At 36.4% G+C, this 13,676-nt stretch overlaps 1 protein-coding gene across 5 annotated transcripts in view; it reads right to left on the bottom strand.

The window, feature by feature from the left end:
- The window catches only part of ATE1 (arginyltransferase 1), a 65,150-nt gene that overhangs the window by 41,231 nt on the left and 10,243 nt on the right, over positions 1 to 13,676 (bottom strand). For all 5 annotated transcript variants that reach the window (XM_054277025.1, XM_054277027.1, XM_054277023.1 and 2 more), the window contains exons 8-9: positions 5,543 to 5,575; positions 31 to 212 (exon numbers count right to left, since the gene is read on the bottom strand). In XM_054277025.1, coding sequence (XP_054133000.1) covers positions 31 to 212; positions 5,543 to 5,575 — 215 coding nt within the window. The remainder of the gene's footprint in view (positions 1 to 30; positions 213 to 5,542; positions 5,576 to 13,676) is intronic.

The raw sequence follows: 13,676 nt of genomic DNA, 5'->3' as shown, positions 1-13,676 counted from the left end.
TCCAAGCAGATAAGGAAAACGTTCTCTTACCGTAATGCAGAGTAGACTCCCAAAGATAAGAAAGAGAAGTCTGGGTCGTAGTACAGATAGACTGAGGACACACAGTAGGGCAGGATATCAATGACACCAACAGCAATGATCTTCCCATCCAGCCAGTACTGCTGGTGGAAGGAGCCATAGCCACATTCTGGTCCGTTTGGGGCATGCTCTGCCTAAGAACAAGAGAGGGATTAATTTAGTATGAAAACAGTCCTAAAGAGAATTTCAACTGTAAAAATTTTTGCTGGCCACCTGTATTTAGAAAAAAAAAAGGAAAAAAGGCATTTGAAAAGCAGGAAAACAATGTTATTACTGCAACTTTTGTGCCCTTTGCTGTTCTCACAGTGAGTATAAGCCAGATATAACACATCCTAACATGAATCTGAAACAGCCTCTGCCATCCAGCACTTGTGGTACTGACAGGACAAACCAATGTGCTTCTTTAAGTTATTAATAGAATTATTACATGCCAACTTGGTGCTTCCAACACTCCCTGTCACAGCAAGGACCTCCAAGTTCTCCACGTCCCCAAGCACTGGAAACACTTTCAGCATGGAAATTTATTTCCTCAGAGTGGCAACTGAATTTATTTCAGATGACCATTTATAAAAAAACCTGAGCAGCCCACTCTTTATGAGATGTTTACTCTCTATAACAAAACACCTTTTATCCAAGAACCTGAAACTGTGGGGCAACAAAATCTGTGGAACCTCTTCTTTGTCAGCCCACATCAGCACAAATCCTGCAAGAGCACCAAGGGACTGCTATTGTGTGCTGTGGTTTTGGATGTGCACTGAAGTTTGACTCTGGATGGGGTAAAGCACCTCGAGCCAGAAACTGATGCTTGAAGTTAAGAAGAAAATGATCTCCCTAATTTAAACTGTATTACACAAGCAACTCTGGCATGCCATTTTCTCCCACGTCAAGTTTACTTTAATCCTGAATTCCACTGTGCTCAACTTAATTATCCATCTAGTCATGTTTTTCACTGCATTGCCAGGTCTTCAGAAAGCTGCTTCTCACTCAATAAATCTGACAATATTGCCTGCTATTTCCAACTGTTTTGCATTACATCAGCAGAAGGTGGGTTTAATCAAGTATTTTGATACAGTAGCCCTGATTGAAGAGATGATAGGCAGGAGAAGTTACTCTAATTGCTACCACATGTGTCAAAAGAAATCAATCACGTGAGCAAAAATCATTTCAACTGCTTTACCCAACCAGCAAGCCCCGAAATAAAGGCCACAAAACAATATGTTTGAATTTTTATATAGTTATATACCATCAAACTAAGTGTGGAGCTATGAATACTCTAAAAGTGAAATGATGAAAACCTTTAAGAGCTCCATCTGCAGTATGTGAGAACATTAAACCCAGATAAAGCATATTAAACTCAGCTTTTCTTGCTCAGGTAAAGCCCACTTATCCAGCAGTTATGATTTCATTCAGTAGCATCAGCTTTTCAGCAGAGCCAAATGAAATCACATGGTCAATGGTAAGATTTTCAAGCAAAAGATGTTCTCTAAGGATTTCTCAACACAGTTCCCTTCTCAGAATGCAGTCAGTGACAGAAAAATGAAACATCTCAAAGCCACAGGGAGATGTGGCTAGTAATAGAACACAGACTTGCATAAGTAAGCTTCAGTTAAAACAGATTTTCTTTCTTGGTCAAAAATTCATCATATAGGATTTAATGAATGTTAAAGAAGATAGTCTAAGCCACCATGGAAAAGATTTTCACTAAAGCAAAGTATTCTGAACTTAAACAAATGTCTCTGTGTGACCCCAAAGCTCCAAAGAGCAGCACATGGATTTGGTCACTGGACCTCTGCAAACTGAGCCTTAGCATCAGTTAAAACTTTTGGTAAAGCACAATCTGCAGTTATTTCACTAATGCAATTATAGTGAAATGTCAGGAACATAAGAGAGTCTATGTTCTGGAACAAACATAATGAGCACAGCACCGATTTCAGGCAAAACAGACAGGGATCTCTGTTACATTAAGCAAATAACATTTTAAAAAGAGTAAGGTTTCCCTCCACCTTCAAAAATTCTCATACAATGTAATCCTTTGTAATGCTTGTCAGTATTCCATTTGCTCCCATTCCTCAATGAATACTTGGCTCCTTTAACTCGATTTCCTGTGCACCATCCAGGCAATTTGACCTGAACCAGGTCTAGAATAGGAAACATTTTCCTGAAGCAGGCTACCCCATTTCACACCACTGCCATCTCCACTGGGACTGCGTCTGTCGAGGGTGATGGAAAATACACCAGTGACATCAGGGGAGCAAGCCCCACCAGAAAGGGCTTATCTTATCTACCCAAAATTATACACCTGCCCTGGAATCAATCCAGAAGGACCAAAGTATTTAAAATTAACAGTTTATAGTCCTACTTCAATATAACGAATTATTATAATCTGATGATACTGAAAAAATCCAGGACAAAATGGAAACCACAATTTTCTCTCCAGTGTTTACACAGTCATGCAGAGAAAAATACAACTTATTCCATGTTCATTCTACCTGTCTTCATATCCTGCTAGCTAATGATTCCATGAACACATTTGATTGCTCACATTTTATAACCCATTATTAAAATTTAAATATTTAACAGAACTGTCATTATATATTGCCCAATTAGTACCTCAGTGTAGTAACTGCTCATAATTGAACTTCAATGATGGTGAGAGCACTAGAATTTCTTCAAAGAACATTGGTAATTCTTTTACTTTAATATTAACAGGTATTTTGCTTATTATAATAATTATAAAAACATCTGTATTATAATTATTATTTTTATTATAATCTAATTATTATTATTGGATTATTGTTGTTATTATTATTATTATTATTATTATTATTATTATTATTATTACTATTACTATTACTACTATTATTATTTACCAAAAATGTGTCCTGCCTGTACAATGCATGATTATTTTTCTCTGGGAGGCTTCATGGAATTTCTTATTTTCTACTTTTCCATTTTACCTTCTGCTGTGCATGGAGGGAAGAGGAAGATATTAAATTTATGCTATCAAAGAAAAAAAAAAAGCCAGGAAACCCTTGAGTTCTCTGCTCCAGTGCAAATTATTTGCCAAATAAGCAAAGTGATTAATTCCAGCAGTTCCTTTCCCAATGGCACACACACAAACCTGCCATATGGTGGATTTCTATGTCTTGGTTAGCAACACATTTCTTTTCCTACTTCCATTAGGGATTGGTAGGACACTCCTTACAGAGCCACATTCTGTGCCTGACTGGAAAAGTCCAGAATTTGAGCTACACTGCATCAAATTTGAGTCAAAAATCACTTTCTAAGAAGGTGATCCTGGGAATTACAGGCTTGTAATGCTCTCACCTATTAGTTCTCCTGAAAATTAAAACATATCAATAAACAAAACAATGCAAATCAGAGGCTGATGTGCTTTTTGAAGAGGAAAGACTGAGATTCACAAACATCTTTCAGTTCTTCAGAATCCAAAAGCATCTCAGCATGGTTAATGAGAACAAATGATCATTTGCATAACAGAAACCAGATCACTTTCCATCCTGCTGGATCTATCACATTCTCCAGTGAGGACTGAATGATGCTGCAGCAAACCAAGATCATGATTCTGAAGTATTCAGGATGGTTAAAAAAGTGCTGAATGTAAATAGCTCCAGAAAGATCCTGTAATACTGAGTGATCAAAAAGGCAGAGGAGATACCAAATGTTCATAAACCCCTCCATATGCTGGAAAACATATTGCTATAGGCACACCCAAAACAATGGGCATAAACCAGCAGCTCTCTCAAAGAGATGATTTTGACAACAGTTTCAGAAAATTGTCACTTTAATGCTTAACATCAGTCAAGATGAAAACCAAAAAATCCAAGCAGCAATTAGAGAATATTTTGAGAATAAAACAAAATTATCCCTGAACTGCCTAACACCATGGTCCATCCAAGGGCTGAGGCTTTTTCCAGCTGCTATTTCAGGACAAGATGGAGCAATGGGGCAGAGCAAACATGAGATGACCATCAGTGATGCTGACACAACTCATCCCTGACATCCCCCTTGCTCAATGAGCACCAAAAACAAGGTGAATCAACCCTGAACTGTGTGGATTTCCCCTGGAACTTTCTCCCAGGAATCCCCCACCCTGGCAAGAGCAGAGTCCCAGCCCACAGAGTCCTGCAGGCTGTTCCCCTGTGCTGAACCATGACCACCATTCCATATCTGCCTGTGGGAACTGCTAAAACGCAGTTAAAATGGTTAAATGCAGCCTCTAAAATCAAAGGATAAATTAAAAATCACCTCAAACAATTCACTTTACATTATGCTGTTTACTGCTAGAAAACTGCCTCGTTTTCTGCTACTTCATACTGTATCTTTTCTTTAAAGCATTCATTTTTTCTGCCAGAGCCCCTAGCCAAAACAGAAACTAAACTGGATAATAAAATGAGGAAATAAAAAAGACAGGAAGAGTTTGGGTGTTCATACTATTTGCAGCTAACGATAACATTAAAAACTCCAAAAATTACAAATTGAAAACATGTAAGGTTTAAATTTTATTTTAAATTATTTTTGTTCAAAGGAGTAAACAGACTACACACTGCTACATTTGCTTGTGGCAACTGTTTCAGAATAAAGAATTTCAAGAATCCCTTGGCCTCTGATACATAACCCCTTTTATTTAACTTCATCTAATTGAAGACATCTGTAGTGGTGCCACACAAAATTTAATTCAAGCTTGGAAATGTCAATAAAAAGTGTCTGTAAGAAACAATATGGGTATAAAGCTGGCAGGGTAGTGTGCATCAACATCTACGTAGCCATACAAAATTAAGAATATAATGGCAGTCTGCTGCACGAGTTGACGAGGTGATAAAAGCCCTTTTCCTATAAAGTCTAATGAGCTCTATTACTCTTCAGCTTTCAGGAATGCAAAGGCCAGTGGGCTCAGCAGAGAAAAGCAACAAACTCTGCACACATGGATTCACTCAAAGCGCGACAGATCAAATTACCAGTGTAATTACTAGAACCTGACAATTTCATTACAGTCACGCCGTCCTGAGCTCTTTGAGACTGACAAGAGAGACACTGCAAGGATTCCATGGCAGTTTGCTCACTTGAAATGAAGGAACAGCATCTCTTCTCAACTTCTACCTCAAACTGTAGTCAAATGCAAGTTTAGCAAGTTATTTAGTAATTAATTTTTTCTTTCACAGAAATAAATAAAAAACCATGAAAGACACGGCCTTTTGTGCTTCAATTTTTAAATGCAGTGCTATGAAATTCAGTGGGAGCTTATTACCCAGCAAAGGAGTCCTCAGGCTCCTTTGGAAGCACAGCAGAACCTTCCTTACCAGACAGGAATTCTGTGCCAGCCACCTCCACCACCTGTAACCACGGCAGGCTGTCTACAGAGAGCACAGAGGACACTCATACATTCATTAAACAAAATAAATTAAATACATTCATTTCCAAACTCCCATCCTGAGTGAACACATACCTCCAGAGGGGAATCACAGAGGAATCGTGTGAACTGCACCGAGGTGGGTTCAGCAGTGCCCAAGAACATGCAAAGCACAAAAAGAAAGGAAAACCATCAGCAACGCATTAGGGTACATTAATATTTAAATATACTCTTTCAAATACATATATTTGAAAAGCATCATCAGACTTTGCTTATGGAAATTTCATTTAAACCCTTAAACTCTCACATTCTGTTTAGAAGTACAAATAGATATAATAATTAACTATGCAAAGTACTTTATTTTCTATAAAACAGGAGGTGGTTTTTAAAAATGTGATGTGAGAGAATTGTCCCCCTGTAACACAGCTCTGTTTCTGTGTCCTTTATTTTAATTACACATTACCCTCCTCTGGGACTCATTGCAACAGGGAGTCTTTTCCCACTGTTGCACTGATACCTTCCCTATCACCATACCCTCATACCTCTTAACAGAAATTAATTAATTTACTTTCGAAATTAAAAGCAAGCTCATTTTAATTTTAAAGAAGAGGAAGGGCAAAGAAAAGAAAGAAAATCAACCTCCTGAAAGTGCAAGCATTTCAAACCTGGATTTTTGCCTCAACACAAAATGATGTGCTGCTGATAATTACCCAAAAAGGCAATGTTTTAATGATCTGGAGCTTGTCCAAGATTCTTAGAGTAATAAAATACAATACTTATTCACTTACTATCATTTACTTATTTGATACAAACACTTCCTTATTGGTGGAGTCCACATTAAAGAGGTTGCAGAGTTCTGGTATGTATTTAACTCCAAACATTCCCTTGTTAAATAACTGCTGTAATATACAGCTTAATCCCCCCTCTTGTAATGGCTGGGTGATTTAATAAATCAGCAGTTCCCACACTGCAAATAACAGTAAATAGGAATTTTTAATTAAAATTTAGATAAAAAGAATACATATGGACACCTACAAAAACCTGACTGTTGTCAAGATTTTGTTGTCAAGAATTCCATTAAGTTCTGAGATTATTGCTGCCTCATCTTGCTGATCTATGGATTGATGGGAAACCTCTGGACACAGAAACTATGGAAGAACACTGAATTTCCATATTGTGATGGTGAAGGCAGGGGATTGTACATTTCCTATTTCAGATCTAGTCACTATCACTCTAAATTACTTACAGTTTGGAAGAACAAATTACTGTGGTATCTTAATTAAATTGTAGAATTATTTTGGTTTGGTGGATAAGGGAAAAAACACCAATAATATTTAAAGAAAAAAATATAATTAAAATTTTGAATTATTTTATTATGAGTTATTTTCCTGAAGCAAAAATACAGTTACAAATTCCTACACTATGAGTGCATCCATCCCTACAGCCAGTGGTTTTAGAAAGTGCAGGTTTCAAAAAAAAATAAACCATGTGTAATTCATTTTCATGTCAGAAGACCCCCAATAGTTCTGAATCTGTAACTTTAGCTGTAGAGTGCAAACTAAACCCTATGGTGAGAAATCTGAGCCCACAACACTTTTCAAATGGTTTTATCAATTCTCCAGGCACTGCTGCCCAGTCCCTTGCCTCTGAGGGTGAAGGGGAACTTTTGAAGTTTAATAACTTCTGCTGTTACAGCTGCTGGAAAAAATCCTCTGAACTGCACCTGAATTTGTATCACAACGTTAAGGGAAAAAAACCCCAAGTCTTGTTATAAATTATTTCACTTGATGATACCTGGTGAAGTTCAGAGGTTAGATAATTTTAATTTTCTTAAACTAATCTATACATTTATGTAAAAAAGAAAACATTAGATTCAGCTTCTAAATTAACAAACTCATCTAACACTGCAAGATAATTATGAACACAATTAAAATTTATTCAATAAAGCATGAAATAAATACAGCCAAAAGCTGATGTTGTATGTAAAATAACTCAGTGTGTCACACAAACACAATTCAAATTCCTTTCACAAAGCCATGCTTTTCTAATTTTAATTTCTAACTGATTTACATAACTTTTAAAAGCTTTATAATATATAAGAAATCCACATCATTTTTACTTTGGTGCAAGCTAATTACAGCTGCCAGAAGGAATCAACTCAACAACAGGGAGAAAGTTTAAACATAATTATTAAAACTAAGAAGAAACACATCAGTGAGAATGAAACCAAAGGGAGGAAAAAAAGGCAGAAAAATAAAAAGCAGGTTGGGTTCAGCCCAAAGCTTCTTGCTGGAGTAGAGCACGTGCACAGCTTTAAAAAGAGGCAATAAAGCAGAGTGTTAACACCTGCTCCCTTTACACAGGGGGAAGAGATTCAGGAGCTAAACTGGAATGGGTTTCACCTGGCAGCTCAGGATTTCTGCAGGGAAAGGTCCTGATGTCACAGGAGGACACCACGTCCTCCTCAGGAACCTTCCAGGTGCCAGCAGCAGGAGCTGCACAATTATCTGAGATATTCCACAAAACGCATTCATTTATCATCCCCCCTCTGACAGTGTAAAGGGTGTGCTCATATCTGCAATTCACTGCCAAGGAAAGCTGAGTGCTTGCCCTTTTTTTTGGGATGCAGAAGGATAAGCAATGAATACAGGATGTGGGCCTTCCTTCTTTTTGTTTTTTAAAATCGAATTTCTGAATAGGATTAAAATAAACCAAGGATTTTGGTCACTTTTTTTTTTTTGCTTTGTTTTTCACAGAGGTGCAAGGCTCATAAGAAACTAAAAAATAAAGATGGCAAGTCATAAAACCTGCAAATCCAGTGCATCACTTCTGTGCTTCCATATTTTAATTGAAATAATCTTCCTTACGCAAAACAGATCAGAATCAGTCTTAATCATAAAGTTGTGCAGTGAAAAAGTAAAAAACAAGTCAGTGTTTCAGTAAGTTGCTAACAACCCTGTCCCACAGAAAACAACAAACCAGACAATAAAAACAAACTCACTAGGAAAATGCAATGAAATTGAGATGAAAAATGAAGTAAATTTTTAAACTTTCTGTAGAAATCTGGAAAATGGGACAAAATATAGCATTTTTAGAGGAAAAGATGGTACAAACCACCCTTGAACCAGACAATAAATTAGAGTTCAGCAGAGGAATCAAAGACTTATCCCAGGGCTGGCTCTATTTAGCATTTTCAACAACTGCTTACAAAAATACAGACATGCAAAAACAACAGAGTTTCAGAGATATTCACAGACCTACAGGTGAAGAAAGAGCCTTCAAAACTAGGAAGAAGGATTTAAAATTTACAATGGAAAAAAGGATTTAAAGTTTAAATGCATGTCTCAAATGTAGTTTTCAATGCAAGGATGGGACTAATGAAATATTGTACATTTATTTCAGTTCCAATTCCTTTATGGAGTGATAAAAGTCACTATGGCTTTCTTTCTTGCTCAGAAAAAACCTCCTCTCATATACTGAAGGTTTATCAGAATTATAGTAAAGATTATTTAATTTGATATGGATTTACCTAGAAAACACAGTGGCAAAATGAAAATATAAACTGAGATGCAGAAAGAATCTGAACTGAAATGATATAACTGTGGACAAGTTATTTGTGTGGCTGTCTGAATTATTTTGCTTTTATAGATACTTCATGATAAAATCCATGAACCCACAGCACTGCAGTCACAAGGGCCACACAAATAAAAAGAAGAGTTTGGGCTGATATAGAAATACTCATTCAAAGTCCTAAAGTCAGAGCTACCAGGATGTGAAATCCAAGTTCACTGCAGTGAGATGTTCTGCCATGGCTTCCAGGAGCTGAATAAAAATGTACAGAAGGCTAAAAATAACCACAAAGGCTATTGATTTTTCAGCATTTTCTCACTGAAATATAAGAGAGGAAAGTAGGTTAGGGAGACCTAAAAGTTTCCAACTGGCTGCTGACACCAGTTTGGAGCTGATCAGAACGTGCTCCTTGGCATTTCTCAGTTTTTTCTATTGGTTCAAGTGGATTCCTGGGAAGCAATTTAGAAAAAAAAAAAATAAAGGAGGAGGGTGAAAGAAAAACCCCACTCCACGTATTTCAGTAATTTTTTGCACCTTTTCAAACAGTGTATCTTTTGTGTGTCCTGAAATTCTTTTCTTCCAAGACAAATATTTAGCTAAGCACAAAGCAAAGAGAAAGTCCAGCTACTTTCACAGAGGGAACAGACAGATACTGTTTTTCTACAAGTTTGTCATTATGGAACCCTTGTGAAAAGTTAAATAAAACGTTTGCTTCAGGAGCAATAGCAATAAACTGTTCACTCTTGCTCTCTCTGGAAACTACTGTAGAATTTTTATGATCTTTTATGGAAATGTTTTCTAACTTGTGTAGCTGCCACATAAGCTTGTTTCACTTCAGCTGGGTTTCCTAAAGACAAAGACTTAAAAAGACTTGAGGTCAGAAATGTGATGCCTCTGATGAGATGATACTTCATTAAGAACTGCTAAAGACACCTCTGTTCTATCCAAATTAGCCATTGATTATTGCATTGGGATCAAAAATTTCCTCCTTGGCATGAAAAGGCTAAAAAATATTTTGGTTGTATTTGTTTCATGTAAAATCTTTGATGCAGATCTCCACAGTTCCACATCTGAACCTATCATTTCATTTATCACATCTCTTCATTTGAAACAGGTGGCAAAATGTTCAGAAATATCTATCTGAAATGATCTAAATGTTCAGAAATATCTATCTGAAATGATCTAAATGTTCAGAAATACCTATCTGAAATGATCTAAATGTTCTGAAATGATCAAAATGTACTGAAATACCTATCTGAAATGATCTAAATGTTCAGAAATACCTATCTGAAATGATCTAAATGTTCAGAAATATCTATCTGAAATGATCTAAATGTTCTGAAATGATCAAAATGTACTGAAATATCTATCTGAAATGATCTAAATGTTCTGAAATATCTATCTGAAATGATCTAAATTTCTGAAATATCTATCTGAAATGATCTAAATGTTCTGAAATATCTATCTGAAATGATCTAAATGTTCAGAAATACCTATCTGAAATGATCTAAATGTTCTGAAATGATCTAAATGTACTGAAATACCTATCTGAAATGATCTAAATGTTCAGAAATACCTATCTGAAATGACCTGAATGTTCTGAAATACCTATCTGAAATGATCTAAATGTTCTGAAATACCTATGTGAAATGATCTAAATGTTCAGAAATACCTATCTCCAGGTATTTTATAAATGATCCTGAAGCTGGAGTAGAGTTGGATCACAGCATTTTCCAGGTGATTTGTACTCTGCATGGCCCTCCCTGCATTTCCTACCCAGAAACAGGATTTTTTGGTGCTGAGCAAGAGTAAAACATTTGCAGGTAATAAGGCCCGCTCTTAGCAAAGCACAGACAAGCCATTACACAGCTTCCATAAATCCAGTGGAATTGGATCACCCAAAGAGCCAAATCTTGGGATTATACAAGACACAAGTCCATTCTTCTTATTCTCAGACCATCCTTCCATATATTAATCTACACAATTTCCCCAGAAATATAACTAAAAGCTATTAAAAGTTACTCAGTAAACTCCAAATCCATATTTATCTATTTCTCTGCGCATGAATTATTACAACAAAGCTGTATTAGCATTTACTGTTTTTCTTATGGAAAATGGAAAAAAAAAGGTGGACAAACCCTCACCCACATGATTTTTTGCATAATTATTTTACTCTTGATATGCTGATCAGCTCTATAATTTATGCTCCAACTGATCTTTCACTGATGCCACAGGGTCCCAAGGTTATTTCAATATAAGGATGCTCAGCCTACTCTCATCTCTCTGCTCATTAGAGGTCTCCATTTCTCAGTTTTTCTAAGCTTTCATGATTTCAATTTCTTTTCCTTACAGCTTGACCCACTTCACAAAATAAATATAACCAGCCAGGAAATAACCCAAACAAATAAATCCTTGCAATTGATTACATTGTGGGGGTTTTGTATGTTACAGACACAGCTCCTCATGCTAAGCATGATTACATCTTCCACTGCTTTAAAAACACCCCAACAAACAAGAAAACATTGAAAATAAAATAAAATAAAAAAAGACAGTCTTATTATACTGGGAATGGGACCATCATTTTGAACCTGAGATAAAGAGCCACATCAGGCATTTTCACAAAGGGTCAGGGGAACTGCAAAGAATGGGGCAAACACTAATCCAGATTATTTCAATACCTTCCCAAAATGAGCAGCTCAGAACTTGGCTAATTCAAGAGCAGCCTTAGATAAACTTCTCCAATAGGCAGGGATACACCTATATTCCTAATTTCCATTATTTTATCTGAACTCCTTCATTGCTATTTATACTTTAACTTCACAATCTGTTCAGGCTCCCCCTAATTAATCTCATTTTCTCCAACAACTATAATAAAAATACATATATTCCTCAAACAGTGGATGCCCATGCATTTACACAGTAGCTGAATAAAGTTTTGTGCTCCCACAGAGGAAAACTGAAAAATCAATTTTTCCTCAGCCCTATTTAAGAGCAAGGACTATAAAGAAACCTTCAGTATGAAAACTGCCTGCTATGTTTTTCCTCAGGACACCAATTCCATACAATACAAACATGCTGACAGAAACATTCTTCAGTGCCAACAAGTTTGTGTAACATCAGGAACTGACTCCACTCCAAAGCACAGACACAGCCAGGTCAGTTTTGAAGTTGAATTCCTGCAGGAAGTGATCAGAAGTTCTTGAGAGGGGTGAGAGGATTTCCAGGATAAATTCAACTTGTACCAGACCAACTAAGAAAAAAAAATGGCATAATGAATATTTTAAAAGACTACGCAGAAAATAATTGTGGCTTTTATGCCAAGATAAAAACCAATTTAAATTTTTTTTCTCTTGCAAGCTAAATTGGTTTTAATTCCAGGAGCAAGGGAATACTTTAAACTGCTCCTAGAATATTAACCTATTTGGCAGAGAGACAATCTATTTCTACCTTACCCAATCCTCTCCTTGCCAGTGAAAGAGGAACAGAAGATTTTGGTGATGCTTCCATAGAAAGCAAAGTTTCATCACAAGTCTGGAACTTGGGAAAAGTGGATTTCACAAGTTTCCACCTTGCTTTTTATTAGCAGAGAAATCACTGCCTCACTCAGTAATCAGTACTGCATCTCCAAAGTGTGCTGCAGGATTCTCCCCAGCAAAATCTCCAATTATTTTCACGAACACACTGTAATTGGTGCTGTGCAGTCTCCAGCAGGGAAATAGAAGAAGGAAAGGAGGAAAAGGCAAAATTTAAAGAGATTCAGCATCATGAAGGGCACCAAAACACCAATTATCACTGGGCTCAAACTGGCATTAACCAGAGAGTGCCCCCAAGTTGAATTCCACAATTCCCTGCCCTGACAATCCTCTACTCTCCCTCCTCACATAAACTCCTGATGGAAAGCTGAATTTACATTACTGAGGTGCAAAAAGGCCTTCTCCACACTCACTGAGCAATAATCAGCTTCATTGTTCACATATCTTTTGTTACTATTTGTGAACATTTTTATAGTTTTTCCCATTAGTGTTATTCTCAAATAACCACCAAAATTCTAAATTGCTTCTCAGAATTGCTTTTTAATATAATAAGGTTAATATTAAACTAGCCTAGCAACAGATAGTGCATTGTAATGCCAACAATCTAAGAACATATTCCCAAAAGAAGTTGTCAATATGTCTCATAACAATCTTTGTATGATTCTGAATTTAAATATAGGCAGGTTTCTAAATATGAAGTGTTAATATAAAGCTAAAGACTCTTTCTAAACTAGAAACTTTCCAAACACAAAAGTGTGCAGGACTCTCCCTAAAAAAACCCCCAACAACCTCACACTGTATTCTGCACAAATTAAAAGTGCAAAAATCCTGGAAATTTGCCAGTTCAAAGCGCAAGCAGACTGCTTACTATCCTGATAAAAGGTCCTGTGTATAGGAGAGAATTTTATTCCCTCTGCTTAAAAAACTCCTTGGTTCCATAATGTCTGTAGTATATATTAAAAAGTCTGAAAAAGAGGAAGCAGAAAAAGTTTTGAGGTCTTACAAGCAGCATTTCCACCCTTCCTCTCAATAACTTGGATCACTTTTACCCTACTTGGTACCTTAGAAGTGACTCAGAAAACTCTTCCCACACAAATTCAATATTAAAAAAAAAGGACTCTAAACTA

The sequence above is a fragment of the Melozone crissalis genome, unplaced genomic scaffold, assembly GCF_028551555.1.
Source record: "Melozone crissalis strain CALT ecotype California unplaced genomic scaffold, PUWL_Pcris_2 ptg000019l_1, whole genome shotgun sequence".
NCBI lineage: Eukaryota > Metazoa > Chordata > Aves > Passeriformes > Passerellidae > Melozone > Melozone crissalis.
Note: the sequence above shows the minus strand (reverse complement) of the source record. Positions and strands in the feature narration are given on the sequence as shown.